The following is a 24,560-nucleotide window of genomic DNA, read 5'->3' as shown; positions in this document are numbered from 1 at the left end:
CGTGACTTTTCATATCTTTTGAATATCACTGAACTTCAAAAGGTCTTTCTGTCGCCCTATTATGGACCTTCACACCCCTAAGAAATTTTAGTTTATGCACTGTATTCAAGCGTAATGTTTGAGTTAAACTTTGTTCGCACTGTATAGAGGAAGTTGCCGTTGGCACTAAATTATCAGGGGAGAGAGAGAGAGAAACTTTATCAGGAATTCGGGGCACGCCCCTGGGTCCGCGCACGACCCCACTGCACTCAAGTGTTTGTTCCTAAGGTCCATAACACTGGCCCGATTCGCAAAGCTCGTCAGGCATTGAAACGCTACGTGATTGGCCGGAACTCTTGCTGCCGTACAGCGGAACTGATTGGTAAAAGGACGGGTCCGAGCTGCAATCGCGCCTGAATATCCGGCTGTAAGTCTACATGAAAAATATTCTTTCCGTCATTTTTTTTAGCTGACTTCGAAAGCGACAAACCTTTGCTCATGGGGTGTCAATCGGGCTGATTATGCCGATCAGTGGAGTTGTTTAACCACGTGCAACGTGAAAGGTTACATAAGTCGTTGCGACTCACGGCTCCCACTTCATTTCTACTTGAGAGGCATTTCAAAGCGGTGGCGGTGGAAACATTTACTGCCAAGCAATGCAGAGGGGGCAAACCCTGACTCCCCCCCCCCCCTTACGTGGCACGAGGTAACCCTTAGGGGGCTGCCCTTAAAGGGCAAAGGACAGCAGCCCTTGGAGGGCTATCCGCTTCAAGTCGTCGGTAATTACCCGGCGCTGGTCAGCAGCAGCGGAGCTGGCTAAAAGAGTCTCCCAGTATGACTCCGCCGTGGTTGGGGATGGAGGATATGAATGAAGACTCCCGGTTTCCCGGAGAGCTTACAGGAGGAGAGCAACTGATCGAGGTAGCGGGCATGAAGAAGAATAGGGTAGGGAGCGGTCTGGAGTCGGCGCCAGTTGGACGCCTGGTTTAGGGTTAGGAAAGGAGCCGGTGGTGCGTAAACGCGCCGGGTATCTCGGTAGTGATAGCTCTGAAGGTAAGCAGACGCTCCTGGGATGGCGGAGGTGGTCCAACTCCAGGCCGGAAAGTGAGGCCTCGGGCGAGGGAGTGGACCTCCTCGTTACCCGGGAGGCGTGCGTGTGCGGGGGTCCAGATAAGGGTTACGGGGCGGATGGGGTGCCAGAAGCTTAGAAGCCGAGCCGCGGTGCGGCATATCAGGCCTTTAGCGAAATTGGATAGGGCGAATTTTGAGTCGGAAAGAAGTTTTGGTGGCAGAGGTGGAGATGAGAGCGAGCGCAATGGCTGCTTCCTCTGCAATTTCTGATGAGTCTGTGGTGATGGAGCCTGATGCGAGTAATCGGGCCTGATTGTTAGCGACGGCGAGGACCACGCGGGAGCCCGACGAGTACGCTGCCACGTCCACGTAGGATACCTCGGTGTCGCCGTACAGCTTGTGCAGGGCTTAGGCGCGGGCTGCCCTGCGTTCTCCGTCTTGCTCGGGGTGCACGTTCTCAGGGATGGGAAGGATGATGAGATTGGAGCGTAGGTCTGGAGGTAAGGTGGGAGAGGGGGGGGGGGGCTCCTCGACAGGATGGGTGATCGGGACGATGCCTAGCTGACAGAGTAGAGTGCGGCCGGCCTGCCGCAATACCCGACAGGCAAGTCAGTTCCTCCAAATGCTCTTGGTCGCAAGTGGTGGTCGCAAGATTTCTTCACTATGGTTTCGAAAAGTTTGCAGTGATTTTTAATAAGAATCGTTAGCATATTTTCTAAAGCCCGAGACGGAAAAAAATACAAAGTTGGAAGTAGTACGCAAAAGGCGGAAGGAAAAGGGAAAACCATGCCCTCGTATCATCAGTCAGTTCAGAGCCGGCCGCTCAGCTCCAAGGTTACACAGCGAGTGCACTGACAGAGCGTGGGGATGGTTTGTTTCAGGTCTGTGGCATAAACTGAGCAAACGACGACCTTTAAAAATGGTTTCTCACCTTCGTATGAAACGATACGTAAAACAAGCCGATAGCTACTTTATCTCTCTCCCTCTTTATTTCTCTCTCCACCTGTGCTCGTATCACTAGAAAGAGAGAGAGAGAGCGAGAAACAACTTTATTGCCAGTGATTTGTAGATCGTGGGCGACTGTATCTCAGTGTGACTGCTATACAGGGGTCTCCTTCCAGGCCCCGTTAACTAGAGCTTCCTGTGTTGTCTTCTCCTGCTTCAGCAGCAGTTATTCCAGCTCTCTCCGGGCGGGAGCTGGCAGGAGCATACGAGGTGGAGGCTTGACCTCGAATCGCCATAATATGTGATCTGGGGTTGCTGATTCCTGGCAATTTAGACATACGGGGTTATTCTCCCCGTTCGTAATAAACGATAACCTGTGGGGGCTCGGAATGGATCGAGTCTGGATCCTTCTTAGCATCGTGGCCAGTGCTTTGCTAAGGTCCGCATGCGGAGGCGGATAAATCCGTCTTCTGTTCTTATAATAGTTACGTCATGGTACGTGACCAGTGTTTCACCCCGGGTGTCCGAGCCTGAGGGACCCCCCTTCAGTGGAGCCAGACTTAGAGCACAGCTGATATCACGTGTTTGTTGCACGTCGTTAAACAACGCCACTGTTCTTCATAATCATCCCGATGACTCACCCCATGAGCAAAGGTTTGTCGCTTTCGAAGTCATCTTCCGGGAAGAAGATTTTCCATGCTGTTCGTACTTACAGCCGGACATTCAAGTGTGCAGCGCCTTCGCATGCGATGATCACCCGGTCGCTTCACTCTACACGAACATAAAGTGGCTTCCCGCTCGTTTGCATAGTATATGTGCTTCAGGTAAACCATACGGACACAGTGATTTCTCGGTGTTATGCACGATTGGCTATTCCCATGCACCCTTGTTATTGTTGCTATTGTCGTGATCGCTGTCTGTATAGTTACCTGTTTCTGAACCGAATTTCGTCGCAAATAGCGGCGCAACCGGTATCTTCGACCTTCCAGTCTCGCTAAGGGACAGCGAGAGGCCTATACGCTGCTAGCAAGACTGATGTAGCAAGGACGCCCACCTTTTTGCAAATCGTACTCTTCGCGTAGTGCCTATAAGTGTGAGGTGTACCTCGCGCAGTAAACAGAAGCATGCTGTAGCCCGGGGGTTGCTGTCGGCTCCTGCACATTTCGAGATATCTGAAATAGCGTCGCGGCTTCCTCTTGTCGCTTCTTTTCTAATCGCGCGTTGATTGCACATCCAGAATTTCCCTCGCAGCTTTAATAGACGTATTCGATCATGGCACGACATTATGCGATGTGTTACATTATTTCCAAGCCACGAGTTGTCAAACGCTGTGCTATCATCCCGCATCAAGTAACACAAATTTTCGCCATATTTGTTCAACTTAGTACTTCTATAATTCCCTGTATCAAAACGACATTAATTTTACCGCCGAAGTGAGGTTCGTTAAATCTGTGCTGAATTAAAGTTCGCTCTAATTTCTGAAATCAAAGCGGCGATTTGGGCCCTTGGCCTCATAAAGAAATCTTCATCGTTTTCTGCTTCGGTATAGGCGAGAAAAAAAATGACTGCTCGACGACAGTCGCAAATTTAGTGCTAAACGAGCCAGAGTGTCAGATTACAAAAGCTCTAGTGGGAATTTCAGAGGTTAATTAAAGTAAAAGCAATAACATAAGGGCGCAATATAATCAGTATGCAAACTTAATTCCTTGTTGTCTGAAATCTTCCTTTTCCATTCGTACGCAGCGATGATGAGGATCGGATAATGGGGATTGGATGATAGAGAGTCGGTTACCACTTTTTCGCCTAGTAACCAGACATCAGGCTCGTCGGCTTTAAAGCTGGTGCCTAAGATGAGAGGCATCCTTCTTCGATGACACGGCACAGACAGGCAAAGCGCTTGTCATTAAGGGCGTAACGATAGATCCGATAAAACAAAACACCTTTATTTACAAGTTACCAAGTTCTGACAACCGAACGAATTGCAGGTCCTTCCGGCGTAACACACACTCCACATGTAGAGGCCACAGGAAGCTTTCGACGCCCTTGCACCGGAGTTCCGTTCCTACAGCTCCTCGGGCTTAGTGGTATCTCGTGAGGTCACCTTGTGTTCAAATTTGGGAAGCAGCGAATGTTCCCATAATGTGCGCATTTGTAAGAATGACTGTGGCTAGGGTCAGAGGGTTATTTGTGTTGAAGGAATGTGAAATGCAGCGCGAATAACAGCAGGTGGAACGCGGAAGACAGACCACATGTCCCGTGCGCATGCTGCCCGAATAGTGCCTGCGTATGTAGAAATGGGGCGACCGGATTTCCTCTGATGTGCATGGCTTCGGTAGCTGTATGTTGGCTAGGGTTGAGTTTGTGCGCTCTGTGGTGCGTTCTCGGCTGAGTGCGTAATGTGGGTGGTGGTTGTTGCTGTTGTTAGCCTTTCAAAAGATGGCACATACCCACACTGGGGGATCGGCCAAGAATCGGGAGGCAGAGGTTGTTGTTCACCTGTACACAGTAAAGGCAAAAGAAAAGCACGCGGGAGAGCAACACCAGTGGTTTCCACCGCAAGTAGGAGGACTGAAAAGGGGCGGTCGACGATGAGGAGGTTGAAGTTTTGCCTCTCTGTTCTAGGGTTTTTTTGAAGAAACCAGAGAAGTCTTTTTCTAGACGCCACACAGAGGAAAGGTTTTCACTACAATAAACACCTTGGGGTAGAGATTTTGACGAGCTGTTAGAATGGATGCGTTTCTGTTTGCAATTCAGATTTAATGCCCGTTTGCCTCGGAGTGAACGGGCCCACTCGTCTAATTCCGAGTAATCTGTGCCATGATAATATCCTTACTAATTCTCTGACAGCGTCAGTTTTGAAACCCAAGATATCTCCATATTACACCGCTCTTTGCTGTGCCTTGTAGTACCTAGTTTTCAATACTACATGTTATTCGTCCGATTTTGGTGCTAATAAAACAGCCGCCTCCTAACAGAACTGGCTCCTCGCCATTCGGTAGTGCCTCACACCAATTCATTGGTTAATATGGTGGCAGTGGCCGACTGGAGTCCGATGGTGGCAGTTTCCGAAGTCTTCTGGTGGCTGCATGTCGGCAAATTTAGCAAGTCCTCCTGGGCACACTACCACTGCCGACATCTTACGTTTTTCTGAGCGTTACAGAGGCTTTGGGAGTCGTACGTGTAACACTAAGGCGCCTGTAACCAGCCTTCGACAAAAAAAAAAACGCGGCTCATAGTGTGAGAAAATCTGTATTTACACACATCGAGCATACGTTTAACCTTGTTAGACCTGTGGGTCAATTACTAGAAACCAATAGAGGTTTTCGGCGGAGAGAAGCTTATGTTTTCGTGAACCTCTCAGGCGGTGAACATGCTGCATCTAATGACCGTCTTTATATCTTTTGCCGCGTGTGCGTAAGATACGGCGCGCCGGCAGAGCCGGAGGTTGTGCGTCGGAGGCAAACATATTTTCACGCGAAAATTACGTGAACAAAGATGGCCCCTTTGGCCATTGAACTTAATTACTGCTGGTGAATGTAGTTTCAAGTATAGTGACTCCGGCGTGTCTTTATCTTGCCTTTCTTGTGTCGTTTTCTGTTTTAGCGTTTATTGCAAATGGGTCGCTCGTATTCTTGGTCAGCGGATTATCCAAGGCCTGCTTTTCTTTTCTCCTAGCGAGTATCCTTCAGCGTATCTTTAGTCATGATATTAATCGTGTTTTGGAGCTATCATACTGTTCTCGTTTTTGTAAAATCGTTGAAAGGCACATACATGCTGAAATAGCAATACCTTCGTCCTTTTCTACTTTCTACACTAGATCGCAACGGTTCGCATAGGAAATGCGCCCGGATGAGCAAATAGCCCTTAGGAACGCAAAATAACTCACTTATTCGTAGTTTAACAAGCGTCTAAGATGGTCTCGTTCTTGTTCGAGAACTGTTGAGACAAATAACATGTCGTTACGGTTGCTTAGTTCGAGAACTTATCGGTTTATTCAAGCTATTGGAGCCATTCGCGAAGAGGAGAGGAAAGAAATTCTGCGCCACTTCGTCGTCCTAGTCCTCCTTCACGCGCACGGAACTCGTGCGCAGAGTTCGCCCTTTCCCCTACTCGAGCTGGCGCGCGCACCGCCTCCGAGCCGCGCCGCACGTTCCGGGGGCTGGAACCAGTAGGCGGCCGCCACCGAGCCGGGAACGTGCAGGAGCTCGAGCCACTCGTGACACGCGCCAGGGCGGGTTCGGAGCCGGCCAGCTCAGATCGCCCTTGCCGCACAGAGTGTCGACACGTCGCCTTCTACCACTGCCGAGGATGGCCCTGCGCGCAGTTCTTGCCGGCCTGAGCCTCGCCCTGGTTGTCCGGGCTGACTTTCAGGATGACCATTTCCGGCTCAGGGATACCGCGGGCCTACGGCAAGTGGCGCCTTTCGACGCCGACCGCCAGCGGGCTCTGCTCGAGGGCCCGTTCCACCGGGCGCCCGTGGCCCAGCTAAGCCTCGCCGATGCTGCTAGCAACCAGTCCCAGCTCGAAGTCGGAAAGGTCCCGGCCCCGCAGGCCCCTGTCGGAGGTCCCAACGCTCCGGTCCCCGCGGGAGTTCCTGCTGCAACCAACGGCAGCGGACCTGCCGTTCCTGCTTCTGTTCACAAGTCCTTCTTCGAACGCAGCCCCGTGAACCCGGTCTTTGGCCTGGAACAGCAACCCGACTCCGACGAGGCGTCGAAGCAGCTGGTGGAGCAGGACCTGGGTAAGCTTCAGCGCCGCAAGTTCCGCATGCGCCGTCACAAGGGCATGAAGGGCATGCGTAAGGTTCGAAAGCTCGTCGACGAAGAGACTGGTCCCGCAGGAATAGCTCAGGAGGCGTACGCTCAGCAGAGGCCCGAGCAGGCCGCCGCCGCGGGAAGGCTCGAGGCCCTGTCCGGACTTAAGGTCGAACTGGCTCGCGCTTACATTGCCGCCGAGGAACCCGAGGCTGACTCCGGTCCCATGGAGCTGCTCTGCACCGTCGGCTACAAGGAGTACGCCAGCATCACCTGGACTGTTAATGGCCGCCCCCTGGAGAACTTCATCGACCGCTCCACCATGACCACCGTCAAGAACGACCTGCCGGTCAAGGTCTCCAAGATCACCATCACCCAACTGGAGAGGCTGCCCTCCGATAACGGCAAGTTTGTCTTCGAGTGCACGGCTCTTGTCGACGCGCAGGTCACGAAGGCCACCATCGCCCTGGGCTCCATCATCGAGGACACCTGCACGGCCAACGCCCAGTGCGAGCCCCGCGGAGCCACCTGCAGCGAGGGACGCTGTCTCTGCAAGCCTTCCCAGCCCGTGAGTCTCAAGTCCAAGCACCTGACCTGCCGTGCCGCGGCCGGTCTCGGCTGGCCCTGCGATTACACCGAGCAGTGCGTGTTCGCCACACCCAACGCAGTCTGCAACGACCGCCAGATCTGCGAATGTGCGTCCGGCTTCGTCCGGGGTCCGACCAACAAGTCCTGCGACAGCCCCGTCCCCGGCAACGTGAACCTCATCGGACAGGCCTGCAAGGCCAACACAGACTGCCACGCCGCAGGAGCGTCTTGCCTCAACAGCGTTTGCGCCTGCACTAACAACACTTTCGAGCGCGGCGGCCTCTGCCTGACCGAGGAGCAGCTCAAGACGCAGGTCGGCGTTCGAGGGCCAAACTTCCTGGCCGGAGACGATGGCATCAAGACAGTCCAGAACGACACCCGGTTCACTGTGGCCGCGGCCATGATCAACGAGAACGGAGACAAGAAGGAATCTACACTGGCTCCTCCGCTGGGCATGCCAGTCCGAAGCTCGGCGGGCACCTTCTCGACACCTGCCGTTGCCGCCGCGGCAACTTCCCTGGCCACTTTCCTGCTGTTCAGGCGCGGCTGAGTCCGGTCCACTTGGGGTCCCAAATAAAAAAAACTTTTTTTTTCTTTCCTACACTTTGGTCAGTGTCTTTTTAGAATCACCGGCGCTGTGTCGCTCGAATGAGCCGCAGAGCAGAGATCTTGCGTCCGTAGCAGATCGTTGTATTCAAATGGAGGCTCGGTAATGGCGCTTTTGGTGCTGCATAACTTCTCTATATGGCGGCGGTAAGTTGATGACGACCTGCGCATGAAAGTTAATGGCGAAGCTTATTAAAGCCGGCAGCAGATAGTCCGACAGCAGGTTCGTTACAGGCTCTGTGCATACGTAAGTTTGAGTGCAAATTAAAAGGGCACGCCTTTTAGCGTGAGCACAAAGTCCGCAGAAGGCAATGCACTCTAGGCATAATGCGAATTGCGGCTTTCCTTTTGTAAGCGAATACTAAACATGCTACTCTTTGGATTACTTTCTTCATACGAAATGCTGCTCCGTGAGTTCTGCTTAGTTGATTGCTTTAATTTTCTTTTCACTAGTCAGTTATCTGCTGCACAGGAGAAAAAAGAAGTGCACTACAACAACATCGCGACGTGATTGCGTACTACTGGCGGCCGCTAAGGAATATGGAAGAAGGAGAAAAGAAGAAAAAAGTTTAAAAAATGAGACCTTCATGATTACATCATTGCAACTGGGCGCTTACCCTGTTAAATCCATATAAAATTCCACTGAATGTCCAAAAGCGTATTTTATTTTGTTTCCTGATGTATCTAATTTGCTTATTATTAAACATTTCTAACAATTCATACATATTTTCTGAATTCAAACATTCTACTATTTTAATTAGCTTTTTTTCCCGCAATCATACCTCCTTGGAATTCACCACCGTACCTTGGCCAATCCCCCCGCGTGGCTATGTGCCATTTTAATATGGTGAAGAAGAAGAAGAAGAAGAAGAGACCTGATTTAAGGGCAATCAACTGTAAACGCTTTGCGCCTTTATAATTATAAACGCAGCAAACACAGCAAACGCAGATAGGCATACGATTGCAAAATCATCTGAAGAGTTACACCCCGTAAACGACCTCGGATTGATTGAATTGCTTTTAGAAAGGAAATGACGCAGTAACTGTCTCACGTATCTCGGTGGACACCCGAACCCTGCCGTAAGGGAAGGGATAAAGGAGGGAGTGAACGAAGAAAGGAAGAAAGAGGTGCTGTAGTGGAGAGGTAGGGAATAATTTCGACCACCTGGAGATCGTTAACACTCACTGACATCGCACAGCACACGGGCGCCTTTTGCGCTTGGCCTCGAAACGCGGCCGCTGCGTTCGGATTCTAACCCGGGTACTGAGGCTCAGTAGACGAGCGCCTTAACCGTTGATCCGCCACGCCTGGTCTCGGATTGAACGCAGCAGCAGCGGTTCTCGAAATTCTCACCACCCGATTACTTGGCTTTTCTCCCCGCTTGCCTTTCCACTTACCATTTCGGTACCGTTGGCTGTCATGCTCTGAAGCTCTCTACATGCAATTTTCAAATGGTGCGCTTTTGAAAAGGGCACAGCTTTCAGCTTGGACGTAGCTGCAGTCGCACAACAGAAAGACCGAAACAAACCGTTGGGGTAGGGGCAGCTCTATAGTTATTGGAGTGACCTTAACGACTGCTGCAGTCAAACTTAGTCTAAACTACATCCGCCATAATCGTCCATTAGGCAGAATGCTAGCAAGACAGAGAGGAAGGGGTTGGTCATACCAGGCACAATGGAACAGAGGTACAGTCCTTTCCACGCCCCTTCCTTTAGGCACAGTGATCGTGGAGTAGGGAACCGGAGGCTCAGAACTATATGCACCAGCGCAAACGGTTTGACTACCGCACTGAGAAAGGGCCAAAGCCACTATCATTAGCCACCGTCCTGCACAGAGTCCTGCGACACCCGAAGCTCCGGATATACGTGCCTGGTCGTTGGGCAAGGGCAGCGCATGCCAGGAGTTTGGCGCCGCAGTCTCGAGGTTGAAGCGGAAGCATGGCCTGACGGCGTCTTCGTAGGGTGGCGGCTTGTCAACCGTAGACGATCCCGAGCAGAACGACGGTGCGGCAACGGCTGCAGTGGGACGCTCCTCCGCCTCCATGTTTCGCCGGTCGTCCAGCTTCCTGCGTCAGACGACGAATCTCATGCGTTGTTCCGAAAGAGCACGTCTTTTGTGCGCTGGCAACTGGCGCGCTGTGGGCGGTACTGTCGATCTATATATAAGGTAATCAGCCACAGTTCGGCCATAAAAGAGTAAGCCGGTGGCGGAAGCCTCTTCTCGAAGCGCATACGGCAATAATTTAATAGGACGGGTGCTCAGTAAGCTTTCCCTGCTGGGCAGTAAGATTTTACTAATGGCGGAATTCAAAAACGTCACATTCAAACAAAAGTTTACATTCTCCTTTCTCCCAGGGAGCACATCGCTTTTTGATATGGACCCTGCCAGCTCCAATGCGCTTATAACGGTAGTACACTTCACTGCACATCGCCTTAAAAGTATAAGGACGACTGTTTTCTTTCACGCACTTTATAACCCGAACCTCGCGCCATCTGACTTCTGGCTGATTCCCAAGATGCAGTAACACCAGACGCGCTTCTCGTCCGACGAAGAGGTCACCCACCCACCGCACTAAGCCGTTGGTCTCGTCAACAGCTGCCCTGATTCTTGTACACGCGGAGATTTATAACGGACAGGCGGCTTAAAAACAACTCCGTCCGATTTGTTTTTTCCATCGCAAAACATTGATTCTTTATCTCTTTCTCGGAGTGTTCTAGTTTGTCTGGAAGCAAAAAAACGCATTTATTAGTGAGAAAATTGCATTTAAAATTTTTCCGCCACTGGATTCAAACTCCTGACGTCTCGAGCAAAATGGACTCCGTGATAACCGTTTTAAATTGAATGGCGCAGCAACCAAGCCTCCGGGATTCACGAAAAATAAATGTCCCAGAGACTATGCTACATCGCAATTCACTTCAAAACGGCAGCAACCAGTCCTTGTAGTTGTGAACGTGTGCGTTTCCCTCAGAATTATTGTTCTATTAAGGCGGAAGCCTCATCGTTGCACGGCCGGTCTCGACGCGCGCCGTGATCGTTGTAAGCAGGAGTTGTTGACAGAAATGTACACGCTTTTCAACTGGTCGAAACGGTCGTGACGTCACAGTGCGCGAATTTCAAACGGGGCCAATTGTACTTTGGCTAGTAACCATGAAACCAATTAAAAGGATCGTATGGTGATGCTCCAAGTGGGAATGAGTTTAGTTCATTGATTAATTACCCAATTAACCTAATTAACCTTTCTAGTCAGGCCAGATAAATAAATAAATCAGAGTAGGAAATTGGTCGAGTTCGGGAATCGAACCCCGGTCTCAGGAGTGCTAGAAGAGCATGCTAACCACTCCGCCATGCGAGCTCGATGGTTTGGAATAAACGAAGGCGCGTCTAGTGAATACGGTGTCTTCGTTCACTCCCATCTTCCTCCCTTCCCGTTACGGCGAGGTTCAGGTGTCCACCGAGTTATGCGACGCATAAACATTTCCTTCCTTCAAAAACCAATTTACCGACGAGCAAGGCGTAGAACCGAACGGGCGATGGCGTTCTATGGGCTCCCTGGCAGCGTTGCAAGACGCTGTCGCGTTTCAGTCTTACATCTTAACAACACATCAGTGACACAAGCAGCAACACCGCGCTTAAGGCTTTCGCCTCACCGCACTTTAGGTCAACAAAGTGCCCCCCTGAATTTTTTTGAATTGGTGAATTGGTTTTTGAGGAAAGGAAATGGCGCAGTATCTGTCTCACATACCTCGGCGGACACCTGAACCGCGCCGTAAGGGAAGGGAGGAAGGTAGGAATGAAAGAAGAAAGAGAGAAAGAGATGCCGTAGTGGAGGTCTCCGGAATAATTTCGACCACCTGGGGATCTTTAACGTGCACTGACATCGCACAGCACACGGGCGCCTCTTGCGTTTCGCCTCCATCGAAACGCGGCCGCCGCGGTCGGGTTCGAACCCGGGTACTCCGGCTCGGTAGACGAGTGCCTTACCACTGAGCCACCGCGGTGGGTATTCAAAAACTGATTCTCTGCATGGCTCGTTCTGGGTATGTCGGCATTTGTCCGGCAGCAGAAAACACATTTGCGAGTGTGAAAATGAATATAGAAACATAAAAAGATCATCATCAACAACGCCACCACCATCACTCTCTGGTCGACTTGGGTCAACATTCTTATCAGTCGGCAGGCGAACGCGAAGTTTTCAATTATGACAAACTGCACCAACGGTTACTGTGGCGCCATGTACCTCGGAGAAAGGCACTTACTATTGTACAGTCTTTGTCAAAAGTAACCAGGCTGCACGTTTTTCTTCATAGTCGTATATTAAAGTTATTATGTCAGCCCACAAGCTCTAAATCTCTGTAAAGTACGGAGAGCCCCTGTTCTCATCTTCAAAGAACTTTTTGATCTTTAGGGAAGCCGTGAGGGCTCTGCTATACGAATGAGAAGGAAACCATGGAGCCTGGTTACTTTTGACAAAGACTGTACATCAATCCGTTTTAACACAGAGAGCATATATCGTGCTGCTCCCACGGGTACGTACCGTTTCCAGTAGAGGAAGCAGAGTGACATGGAGAAGATGACAATGGAGAGGAGGCAGCCGACGCTCATGAGGTACACCTTGGAGAAGCCCCGGTTGCTGCGGAGTTCTGCTGGTTGCATGGCAGGGCAATCCAGATCAGTTTCTTTCGCTCCATCTTTTTTTTTTATTTTGCTCACTGAACATTATCGAGTCTTACAGCTCGACAAATCTGACACCGCAAAAACTCATCTCTCAGCAATTTACTTAGCTTATTTTTTTTCAAAGGCGGATAATTTGCTGCGTTTTGCGAAAGCTTGCTCTTGGGGGACAAGGAACTGTACAAATCATGAACAAACAAATAAAAAAACAAGGAAAACTCGATACGTCTTAGGTAAATATTTCTGCCCGCACGTACACCCAGTGAAACCTCGATATTCGCGGTCGCAGAAATTGCGTCCGCAGCAGTAATGAACGGAGTTTATATGTCGATTAATAATTTAGCATGCCTAAGCGTGGTAGGCATGAACCGCAAGGGCAGATACGAGGGGTTGCTGATGAGCCTTGAGATTCAACCCGATATAAGATTTGAACAACAACTTTATCTGGTTTTGAGAAGGAAGCGCGAATCAGGACGACCACAACAGAAAGACGGCGCCACAAGCGTTCAACTATAACAACAAGCGTCGTGTCGTCGGCGTTGTTTTGTGGTCGTCGTGGTTCGCGCTTCTATCTCAAGATGATTAATGTATCTGCATCTGCGATTGGCGTCTGGATTCCGTCAACATGCACCACAATTTCAGCGATACTCAGTCACCGCACCTCGACTACTGCTACTGAGCTGGCTGCTCTGCGTGTTGCATTTACTTACATCCTACAACAACCGCCAACAGCGTGGGTGGTCTTCAGTGACTCTCGCGCTGCACTACAGGCGATAAATTCACCCGGAAGCCTTCAAGAACAGATCGTCGACGACTTGAATAGGTTACACACCGAGGCCTGTGAGTTACGTCATCGTGTTGTGCTTCAGTGGTTACCCGCTCACTGTGGCCTCGCAGGCAATGATCGTGCTGACGGTGCAGCAAGATCGGCGCATGGCGACAGCTCCTTGGTTCTACCGATACCCTTTTCTCGTAGTGATGGCGCGAGACTTCTCGCTACTAAAGCCTGGCAGACGCAACGCTCTTTGTGGTGTGATCCGCGGCGTCAATACAGACCCCTCTTTCGCATTGACCCCGTTTGTGAATTCCGCATGCCCCGGAATTTAAATAGACGTGACCGTAATTGCCTGCACCGAATTCGTCTGGACGTTGCCTTTTCTAAATTTTATCTTCATAAAATTGGTGTATCAAGTAGCCCTCTGTGCCCGACATGTGGTGTGCGCGAAGATATTGAACACTTGATTTGCCACTGCCAAATCTTTAATACTCATCGCAAGGCACTGTTAGGTGCTTTAGGACTTCGTCAGGACGACCTCGTGCGCCTGGAGCATGTACTTGGACCCTGGACTGATGTAACTTCGGCTGAGCGAGGGACAAAAGCTTTCTTAGTTTTTCTAAGGGACACGGGTTTAGTGGACATACTTTGATAGTCATCTAAGGGACATGGTTTTAGTGGACATACTTTGATAATCATTGTGTGTGTGAGAGTGCGTGAGTGTTGAGTATGTTTGATGTAACTTTTTTTTTTTTTTCACCCTCTTCTCTTCTTTCATCCTCACCTGGAGTAGCATGCCAGGCCTATAACCAGGCAGACCTCTCCATTATCCATTAAAGTCTCTTTCCTTCCTCCCAACTCAGCAAACCTGGAAAACCTGGACGGAATTCCATCATCCCAACCTACTTTTTTCTCTTTTTTTTGTGTGTGTGTGTGTGTTGAACTGTAGCGTCGGCGGTCGCTACGGACTTCACACTGAAGGAGTGCCCCGCTGGAATGATTTTTTCTGAGTGCCAAGAGTCTGCAAACGACATTTTCGATACTCTGTCAGCAGCTGTCAGCAACTATGTCATCAGTAAAACAATGGGCGGCTCGATCTCAGACAGGTCATTTCAGCACTGAAGATGAAAAGCGCCCTGGTAGGCTTGTGAATGTGACCACTTGGGAAAATGGGGACGACGCTCACGAAATACGGTTTGGAAGATAGAAGGATACCGGCTAACTTCGTAGCAGCTACCATACCCATTTCACGACAGCGCATGAGTTACATGTACTAAGTTATATGCTAGACGTAACGGATACTTCAACGAAACGGATCTCAAAATGCTTCAACGCTCACCAGAAGCATGAATGCGAGGTGACTTCTCAGGCGATTCCTCAGAACTTCGAGGCACAGAAGCGAGTTTTTATGTAGGTTTCTCACAGCTGTTGAGACAAGGTAAAGTTTGGTATCGAGAGCAAAGAGCAGTCGAAGAATTGGACAGACCCGAGTTTACCCCGACCAAAGAGATCGCGAACGCAAAGGTCGCCCGTAAGCTGACTGTATCCGTACTTTGGGACAGGGATGCACCAGTGTTTGTGGGCTGTCGAGAAGTTGGCACCGTGGTCACAGCGGCCTGCTATGCTTCACTGTTGAAAAAAGTCAGGCAGGAGCTGGTCAAAAAAAAAAAAATCTCCGAGCAAAGTTGTCGAAGGGAGTGTTGTTTTTGTATGGCATTGTTGCAGGAAACAAAGCCTCCGTAACTGTTCAGAAGCCGTCCAATGTCAATTTCATATAATCCGAAATCCACCTTGCTCGCCTTATTCACCTCCCGGCTGCTATCATCTTTTTCCGAACCTCAAGCCTTATGTTACAACTCAATCGTGCTTCCTTACCGAAGCCGTCTTTTGTAGATATTCGATATTTCTCGGCATGGTAGCATAGTAAGCATAGTAAGGGCGGGGGGGGGGGGTTGCTTCCTGAACAACCGTGACTGGCCTCGGCCACGGTGCCTGCCGGACGTCTGAAAGACTCTACCCAATATCCCTTTTTTTTTAACCGACATACGCATACGTGCGACACGGAGCAGAGCGAGAGCTTCAGAAAGTCGTCGGAACGGGCCTGCCAACTTTCGCGCACAATTATGGGTTCTCTGCTGCGTGTAAAGTGCATTATTTGGCTGAGGTGTTAATGACAATTAATGTTTTGATTGAGTGAGTTCAAGTACTCTCTTCAAAAGGTGTTTCAGGGCCCCATCAAATAAACGCATCGTAGGAATATCCGCTGCCCTGAGCACACTGTCGGCGGCTTGTTAGCAAAACTCATGGTTGTCATAAAGAAAAGTCTTATGTATATGCTTGGATTAATTTTTCAGCTATAGATCCCTGCATTCTACAGTAGAATCTACGCTGTCAATCGTGAGGTCTTAGTTTATTAGTGAATTAATTTAATTCAAATTAATTTATTCTATTTAAATTCAATGGCCGCCACCTGCAACGGTTGGCTGGTGGCAAAGTGGAGAAAGGGAAAGTGAGAGAGGACGGGAGACGACGGGTGGCCAGATCAGATTTCGCTGGTTCATCTCAGCATTGCTAAACTTTCTTTTACGGCTGACGAAGGCCAAACGCAGTGTTAAATAGCTAAACCGAAACTATGACAGCTTTCGCTGATTAACGCGCTAAGCCGGTAAGCTTCGCTCCGCAATTTTTCTACCTCATGCTGCGAAACGGAGTTCTTGTACAAAGGCATATCATTTAGTTTTATAGTGAAAAAGCGTAACGACGCGCTTTCGTAAAATTGCCGTTATTGTACCGTTCATGAAAACACGAATAGAGCCATATAGAGGCGGCTTTTATCGCGGCAAATTTAACTAGGAAAGAGTGCAAGAGTGCTGCCCCTAAACCGAATATTATATCGCACATTTGCGTACCTCTGCCGTAGCCTTACTTATGCCCCAGTAGTCTGCTGCGGAATCCTCTCCAAGCCAACAGCCGTTCACGTTTTTTTTCCCCGCCTTTTTGTCTCGACTTCATCGCCATCAATGAAAAGGCGCAGGAACACTAAACAGTTTCGCAGCTTGTCTTCAGCGCGCACTCACCTGGAATGCACCTGTTTTCGTGAAGAATGTAGCCGAGCCTGCAGACGCATGTCTCTGCTATGCAGCCTGAGTTCTCGATCGAGCAGTTCGAGTCGGTCTGGCACCACTGGCCGAGTTCGGAGTAGCCTAGATGGGTACAAGCGGGGTCGGAAGAAAAAGCATAAGAAATATTTCACCCCGATTTGGCTCTACTGCGATTGGTCTGCATGCAGGAAAGACTGGCGCACAGGGACGAATCGATTCAAAACAAAAGTAAATAAATCAAAGGACCGCATCCACTTTAGGGCCTATGAAATTAGGGGCAAGGTGGCGGAAACAAAACGCAAATAAAAGAAGCACTGCGACGCACTACGCGCAAGCAAAACACGCGGAAATGCTTCTCGTTGTGCTTCTTGCGAGTTTTTTTTTTTTCTGCAATACAAAATATTTGTTATCCTTGTTAGTTTTTGTCGTGTCCGGTCGCTGTGTTGAATGCAGCGAAAGACGCACACGGTACTTTTAGACTTCGTTTATTTAAAGCCGATGAGGGTGCGACCAGCGTCGACCGAGGCAGGAGCCGAACTGGCCGCCCGAAGAAAGGAGGGAGTGGAGAAGCGTCGTCCACGGGAGGGAGTGGCTTCCCAGAACAGGAGGAGGGTGCGGGGGCGCACCGTGGGGGGGCATCTGGTGACAGCGTGCGACGAGGGGCAAGTGTCGTTAGGAGGAGGATTGAGTGGTCGTTAGGAGGAGGATGCGAACTGTCGTTAGGAGGGGAATGCGAGTGGTCGTTAGGAGGGGGCGCACACACACAAAAGCGATAAGGGGACACAACACTTCCTTCCCCCTTAGAAAGTTGCCTGGTATCGTGCAGGGGGTCGGCGCTCACGCGTGGAGGCGCGCTGGCTTTGTGCGCTCGGGGGAGAAACACTTGTAGGCTGGCTGTTGTTCGCTGTGTCTCCTGGGTCTGTCCTGGGCGAAGTCTCTTCTTCCGGGAAGAGGTGCCAGGCTATGTGGGAAAATGGTGCACGTGTTCTCTCCGCTGGCGGACAGCTCTCAGACGGCGTCGTAAATCTACGCAGCTGGTTGAGATGTCGGCGTGCTACTGTGCCATGTATGTTGACGAGCCAAGAGCGCAGGCCTATGCGTCTGACAATTGTAGCTTCCTCCCAGCGTGGCTTTTTCAGAAACTGTCGGGCGAGGACGCGCTGCCCCTCATTAAGCGTGCCGCAGCGCGGAATTGCTTTTTCTTCCCGGAACGTCTCTGCCTTTGGCTCGGGGAGGATGGCTGTGAGCTGGGTTCGCATTTCACGCTCGAACATCATTTTCGAGGGGGTCTCGCCTGTTGTGCTCTGAACCGTCGTGTGCTGCTTGAAGAGAAAGCGCGCAAGGCGGCGCTGCAGCGAGCCTGTCTGATCTCTTTCAAGGGCGCGTTTTAGCTCGGCTACGTAGCGCTCGGCTTGTCCGTTTGTCGCTGGGTGGTAGGGAGCCGATGTAACTGATGAGATCCCGTTGTCGCGATAAAACTTGAGGATCTCCGCAGACACAAACGGTGTTCCGTTGTCCGACACTACCTTGCGCGGCAGGCCGAACGTTGCAAATAGTGATCGGAGGTTGTCAATGACTGCTGCCGAAGTCGTCTGTCCCATTTGCCTTATCTCAAGCCACTTTGTGTAGGCATCTACGACCACAAGGAAAGTGCAGCCCTCAATTGGTCCTGCAAAATCAATGTGCAGTGTGTGCCATGGTGTGTCTGGCTTTTCCCATTCTGGGACAGGAGCTTTCGGCGGGGCGCTCCGGCTGCTCTGGCAAGGCTTGCATTCTCGCACCACTGTTTCGATGTCGTTGTCAATGCCAGGCCACCACATGTAGCTTCTGGCACACTTTTTCATTGCAACGATGCCCCGATGTCCGGCGTGGATGAGAGACATAGCTTGTGCGCGTAGTTCTCTCGGCATCACAACTCGGGACCCAAATATGATGCAGCCGCGATGGGTGCTCAACTCTGTAGCTCGCCTGCGGTAAGCGTCGAAGTTGTCCCCTTTGAGTTTATGCACGTTGCCTTGTTGAACAGCTGTGTAAACTAGCCGGAGAGCTGCGCACTTCTGCGTAGATGCTGCAACTGTGCCTGCTGTAAGCGGAGGTTCTGGCAGTGCTTCGAACATCAGAACGTCTCCTGGTGGAAATGGCTCGTCAACAGTTGCGTCTAGTGGCAGACGGCTTAGCGCATCGGCGTTTTGATGTTTACTCCCATTGCGGTAGACCAGAGCGTAGTCGTACGCTGAGAGTTTGATGCACCAACGTGTCATTCGCGGAGACAAAGTTGGTGGCATAGGCCTTTGTGGTCCCAGAATGCCCAATAGCGGTCGGTGATCGGTTATAAAGGTCACCTTCCGGCCGGCAATGTACTGGTGAAAATGTGTCGCCGCGTAGACGATGGCTAGCCCTTCTTTGTCAAGTTGCGCGTAGTTGCGTTCTGCTTGCGACAACGTACGTGAGGCGAAGGCGATGGGAGCTTCCCTTCCTTGCTCGTCAGTTTGCGATAGGACCGCGCCGACTCCGTACGGTGATGCGTCGCAAGCCAAAAGCAGAGGCTTCCTTTCGTCGTAGTGGCGGAGGACTGTACATCTTCGAATCAGGTCTTTCAGGGCATCGAATGACTGCTGATGGCGTGGCGACCATGTCCATGTCACATCTTTCCGAAGGAGTTGGTATAAGTCGTTGGCCACGGTAGCTCTTTGTTCCAAGAACCGGTCGTAGAACGTCAAGAGTCCGAGAAAAGCCTGTAGCTCCTGCTTGTTTGTTGGAGCTCGTGCTTCTGTGATCGCTCGCACTTTGTCCTCGGTAGGGTGAATGCCTTCCGCATCAATTCGGTGTCCCAGAAATTGCACCTCTGGCACCGCAAAACAGCACTTCGATTTGCTTATGCACAAATTAGCGTTTGCTAGCCTTTCGAGAACGAGCTCTAGGCGCACTGCATGCTCTTCAGTGGAAGTGCCACTGATGATGACATCGTCAAGGTAGACACAAACTCCTGGGATGCCCTGAAGCACTGTCTCCATGAATTTTTGAAATATGGCCGGGGCTGCAGCTACGCCAAAAGGCAGTCGCTTGACTTTGTACAAGCCTTTCAGTGTGTTAATTGCCAATAATTCAGCAGTTGACTCGCTCACCTTCAGCTGCTGATACGCCTGGGTGAGGTCCAATGTGCTGAAGACTCTTGCGCCACGCAGTACACTGAATACTTCTTCAGGTGTCGGTAGCGGGTAAGAGGACGCTTTAGTCGCAAGATTGACGGTGCTCCGGTAGTCTCCGCAGAGGCGTATGGTTCCGTTCTTCTTGCGAACTACGACAAGTGGTGTGGCCCATTCTGAATGCTGCGTCGGCTCGATGACACCTTGCTGCTCCAGTTTGTCCAACTCTTTTTCAACTGAATCTCGGAGAGCAAACGGCACCGGCCTGGCCTTCAGAAATTTGGGTTGCGCGTTGTCCAACAACTCCAGTGTGACCGGGGGCCCTTCGTTTCCTGGAATCTCTTCCGAGAATACTCTTTCGTATTTCTCTTGCAGTTGCTCAACCATGCTCTGGCTCGGCGTCTGGTGTATGCCGCATATCATCACGCCTAGTGGAGAAAACCAGTTTCTCCCTAGAAGGCTTGATCCTGTGCCCTTCACAACAAGCAGAGGTAGCGTATGGGTCTGGCCGTTGTAGTTAACCTGCACGTTGGCAGAGCCCAATAGTGGCAGATTCTGTCCTGACCACGTTCGCAGGTGCGTGTCGTCTTGTTGCAGGGCGGGTGCGTCAGATGGCCATGAAGTTCGGAACGTGTCCTCACTGATCAGAGTACAGGCTGCGCCGGAGTCCACCTCGAACTTAATCAGCTGGTGATGTACGCTTACTTCTGTAAAAATCTTCGGTCGCGTGCCGAGATTCATGGTGTTCAGGTCGTACAACACAGATGGTGTTGCTGATGTTGTTCCATGGAGATCAGATAGCGGCGTATTCTCTGAGGCGTTGACGCTGTGATTAGGCTGGGAAGGTGACTTTATCTTGGCAAGTCTCCGTTTCGTAATGCATGCTCTTTCGATATGCCCTCGCTTGTGGCAAAAATTACACGTGGCTGACTGGAATCGACATCCCTGGGGGTTGTGTTGGTCGTCACACCGCCAGCAGCGTTGTGCCTTTTTGACCGATTTTACAACAACAGAAGGCTTGCGCACCTGGTTGCTTGTCTGGTGTACCGGCTCGGTGTTCCGGCGAATCCCTCTCTGCTGGTGACCGGCGCTCTCCGCTCGAACGGCGATGTCGTAAGCTTTGCTGAATGTGAGGTCCTTCTCAGCGAACAGGCGCTGCTGCAGTGACTCGTCACTCAGTCCGCACACAAATCTGTCGCGTAACATCACGTCCAAGGGAAGCATGGTGGTGTTAGCAGAAGAAGCTGCGTCTCCCTCCTGCCCGGTAGCTGTTGTCGACAGCGTTCCAAAATTGCAGTCGGCAGCGAGCTTCTTGAGCGCGGCTACGTAGGCGCTCACAGTTTCTCCTCCCAGTTGATCTCGTCGTTGGAAGCGAGCCCGGCTGTAGACCTCGGATGGCCTTGGGTCGTAGTGCTTTTGCAGCGCTTTTACGATGTCGTCGTAAGACACTGCCGCTGGTGTGCTTGGCTGAATAAGGGCGCAGACAGTATCGTAGGTCTGCTCCCCGCACAGCGTCAGCAGGTTGGCCCTCTTCAAGGCTGGGTCTGTGATGTTGTTAGCTTCAAAGTAGAACTGAAGGCGTCCAACCCACGATGACCACGATGAGCTGTTGAACTCTGGTATCTGATTGGGAAACCCTCGCGTAGCCATGGCTTGTCAATAGCGTTGCGTAGCGCGGGTCGAATCCACTTTCTCGTCGCCACTGTCGTGTCCGGTCGCTGTGTTGAATGCAGCGAAAGACGCACACGGTACTTTTAGACTTCGTTTATTTAAAGCCGATGAGGGTGCGACCAGCGTCGACCGAGGCAGGAGCCGAACTGGCCGCCCGAAGAAAGGAGGGAGTGGAGAAGCGTCCACGGGAGGGAGTGGCTTCCCAGAACAGGAGGAGGGTGCGGGGGCGCACCGTGGGGGGGCATCTGGTGACAGCGTGCGACGAGGGGCAAGTGTCGTTAGGAGGAGGATTGAGTGGTCGTTAGGAGGAGGATGCGAACTGTCGTTAGGAGGGGAATGCGAGTGGTCGTTAGGAGGGGGCGCACACACACAAAAGCGATAAGGGGACACAACAGTTTTTCCAATTCGAATTGGATTAAGTCCGGCACGGGCCGGGACACTTTAATATTTTTTATTAGTGCCATCGTAGTATTAGATAGCTAACAACGTTTGTGATTTGAACTAAATTCGCTGCTCTTCATTAAAGAGTCTCTCTCTCTCTTTGTGATTTGAAGATAAAAAAATCAGAACAATTAATCGCCGTATTTTCGAGCTAGAGCTCACTGCGGTATAAATGACATGAGATGTCTGCTTAAACTGAAGAATCCTTCGCGCTCAAATCTCGCGCGTGTGTCTGCTTTGACGTTGTTTTAGATCAGGCTCCATTTATTGATTTATTTTGGAAGCAAAAAAAATATTTCTTACAGTTTTAAACTTGGCTTTGTTTTGCAGTCATTGCGATAGTTCTTCTTAGTGGATTCGTTTATTTCTTTCTAGCGAAGTATACGCTTCGCTGCGTACGGAACGTCACTGAATTTTGCAGTCCGTCGGCAGCAGCGTAGTTTTTTCTCTTTTTTGGTGAACTTCTCCTCCGTGTCCTTAGCCGAGTATCTGTCCCTCGAAGCAGACCAAAGCACCTGCCCTCTTGCTTCTTTATTTGTGGCTGTAGGCGGTCATCTCTTATCTAGTTGCTTCTTCAAAATTCTTGCGGATGATACAGAGTTGACAACGAAATTCGGCCCCTGAGCCTTCGTCGGCGATAAGATTCAAAGCCGCTAGATTTTGCGGTCAAGGAAATCTCGTAGATTAATTTTAAAGAAGTATTTAAGACGTAAGGTCACCATTCCTTCTCCTTTTGTTCGAACGCGTTTTGATATCTCAGTCTTGATACTGCATGACAGCTGCCAGCGATTAGCTGTAAGTTTTCAACTTTCTTGGCGGAGAGCTTAAAGCAGCCAAGCAGCAAGCCAGTGGCCGCAGTTTCATTGGGCGCAGCACTGACACAAAGAAAGCGTCCATAATTTAGGAAACAGCCCCCCCCCCCTAAAAAAAATTAAAAACAACAAAGTTGGCATAGAAAGACATCGAGAAAAAAGTTCAATATTGGCTGTCTTGTTGGTAGGCGTTGAATCTCGCGACACATTAGCCGCGGCCTAAACACAATGATAAGAGACTTCGATTTCGATTCTGTTGACTTAGCGCTACGAACAATGTTATCGCGATATATATTATACACGTCACTATATATTTTACGCGACGTGAATAAAAATAGTATATAAGTGAATTGCGCAACAACTTAGACAGGACACAGAAAGAAACACATACAACAGTTCACTAGCCCGACAACACGCTCTTCTGAAGTGAATAAACAGTCTCGCCGAGACACTTTTCTGCCCAAATGTACTGCAGCTCCAGCTATATATAGTCTACAACTAGGAAAAACGCGTTCAAGTTATAGAGTACTAACTGATAAGGATACACGAATTTGATTCTCGTGCTCTAAAGGGGCATTGCTGGGCTAGCGTTTCTCTCTATTTTTTTGTTATGTTTACAATATCCTTCCAAACGTACCACACAGTCGCTACGTTCTCTGAAAATCACTTCGCGCGGAAAGTATAAACGCCTTAGGGGCGCACAGTAAGAAAAAGCTCCACGCCACCTTTGAGCAGGATGTCTTCCAACGTCAACGAGTCTCCGGCTGCCATCGCGAAAAGCACGACACTCACGCACCACGAAAAGACGCACGCAGCCGACCACATAATTTGCGTTTTCGGCCGACCCTGGGTGGACGCGCACAGATTAACCGCACAGATTAACCGCGGGACCAGCGATGAAAACAGGAAGGGGGCGACCCCACCGCTATCTGGACTGCAGCAGTGTTTGTGAACTTTACAACCGGAGCATCTGTTCTGTCAACGGCGGGCAGATAGCTCTAGCTGCTCGCTTTATAGTTGGCTGTCGCTCCTCGGACGCCGCACTGGGCGAGGCGAAATATAGTGGCCCACATTCAAGGGCGGCGCAGCGCGAATCTCGCCGTGTACGTGTACGCGCTTGCGCTTGTGGGGGAAACGGTCCCCGTAATCGCACACATACACACACACACACACACACACACACACACACACACACACACACACACACACACACACACACACACACACACACACACACACACACACACAAACAACAACGAAAAACTGGTCGAGTGTGTTCTGCGCGTATCTCCGTCCGATGGCAGCGGGAGTGAGGAGCCTGAGTTTTCTTGCGGTTTCGAGACGGTAGCTTGTTCCTGTGTTTGTTACAGCCTGGCTTGGAGTAGTCGGATATACCCACAACGGAGATATTGCTCTGCCACGTGCCACAATGCTCTATTGCTCTGCCAAGTTGAGGCCACAATGATACCTTCTGGAGTCCGCACGGAACGTGCCACAGGTCGCCTCAGGGATACATGAGCAACGGTCAAACGACGCATAGCCTCCGTGCTACCAAAATATTTCGCGCTTTGAGTGCAAAGCTTTGAGTGCGGCACACACGGCGAAGGTACCACTTCTCAATCTGATGTCATAAAGAAGTCTGCACGACGATGCCTTCTAGAATCCAGCAGGATATATATGACGGTCATCTTGGGTATGCGAAGGTGGCGCACACAGCGTGAAGAGTGAAGCACAACTCGAAATTCACTCCTTCGCATGATTCCTCAGGGGAAGCTTGACGCGTACAACAGGAAGAAGGATGCATTCAGAGTATCACGAAGCGGCAGACGATACTGTAGCGTGCTTCAGGGTGTTCACACCGTGCTCTCGCGACACGTGAGCCTTGCTTTATGTACAGCGCACAGTTCATTTCCTCGTCCCAGCGGAGAGAGTCGGGTTTGTGTGAGGCTGAGCCGCAATGAGCGGAAGGAAATGTCGTCTCCTGTCACGCCATCTGACC

General features: G+C 50.7%; 3 protein-coding genes across 11 annotated transcripts in view; 2 read left to right on the top strand and 1 right to left on the bottom strand.

Annotated features, from left to right (window-relative positions):
• Window positions 1–24,560, top strand: part of LOC149358215 (regulator of nonsense transcripts 2-like) — a 107,790-nt gene that overhangs the window by 2,418 nt on the left and 80,812 nt on the right. The gene's annotated exons all lie outside the window — the stretch shown is intronic.
• LOC149358219 (uncharacterized) lies at window positions 5–15,327 on the top strand. 2 transcript variants are annotated; one of them, XM_089570275.1, is made up of 2 exons: window positions 5–6,736; window positions 6,836–15,327. In XM_089570275.1, exons 1-2 carry the CDS (start codon window positions 6,304–6,306, stop codon window positions 7,885–7,887), a joined length of 1,485 nt encoding a protein of 494 aa, XP_089426401.1. In that variant the 5' UTR covers window positions 5–6,303; the 3' UTR covers window positions 7,888–15,327. The 2 variants fall into 2 exon arrangements, with proteins under 2 accessions (XP_089426401.1, XP_089426400.1); XM_089570274.1 differs by having other exon boundaries at window positions 5–15,327.
• On the bottom strand, window positions 1,576–23,671 carry LOC149358218 (uncharacterized). 5 transcript variants are annotated; one of them, XM_089570280.1, is made up of 5 exons: window positions 23,287–23,669; window positions 16,468–16,593; window positions 12,479–12,587; window positions 9,814–10,009; window positions 1,576–8,106 (listed from the first exon to the last, which is right to left on the bottom strand). In XM_089570280.1, exons 1-5 carry the CDS (start codon window positions 23,384–23,386, stop codon window positions 8,032–8,034), a joined length of 606 nt encoding a protein of 201 aa, XP_089426406.1. In that variant the 5' UTR covers window positions 23,387–23,669; the 3' UTR covers window positions 1,576–8,031. The 5 variants fall into 5 exon arrangements, with proteins under 5 accessions (XP_089426406.1, XP_089426407.1, XP_089426403.1 ...); XM_089570281.1 differs by having other exon boundaries at window positions 12,479–12,584; window positions 23,287–23,664; XM_089570277.1 differs by having other exon boundaries at window positions 1,576–10,009; window positions 23,287–23,671.

The sequence above is a fragment of the Amblyomma mixtum genome, chromosome 2 (genome assembly GCF_055824585.1).
Source record: "Amblyomma mixtum isolate Tamu chromosome 2, ASM5582458v1, whole genome shotgun sequence".
In the NCBI taxonomy this organism is placed as follows: Eukaryota; Metazoa; Arthropoda; class Arachnida; order Ixodida; family Ixodidae; genus Amblyomma; species Amblyomma mixtum.
Note: the sequence above shows the minus strand (reverse complement) of the source record. Positions and strands in the feature narration are given on the sequence as shown.

Coding starts and splice junctions, on each gene's coding strand:
- LOC149358218 (XM_089570277.1), bottom strand. CDS start 23,386: ATGTGGTCGGCTGCGTGCGTCTTTTCGTGGTGCGTGAGTGTCGTGCTT. Junction 16,594..23,286: donor GGAAGACATCCTGCTCAAAG/GTGGCGTGGAGC, acceptor GTACCCATCTAG/GCTACTCCGAACTCGGCCAG. Junction 12,588..16,467: donor CGAAAACAGGTGCATTCCAG/GTGAGTGCGCGC, acceptor CCATGCAACCAG/CAGAACTCCGCAGCAACCGG.
- LOC149358219 (XM_089570274.1), top strand. CDS start 6,304: ATGGCCCTGCGCGCAGTTCTTGCCGGCCTGAGCCTCGCCCTGGTTGTC.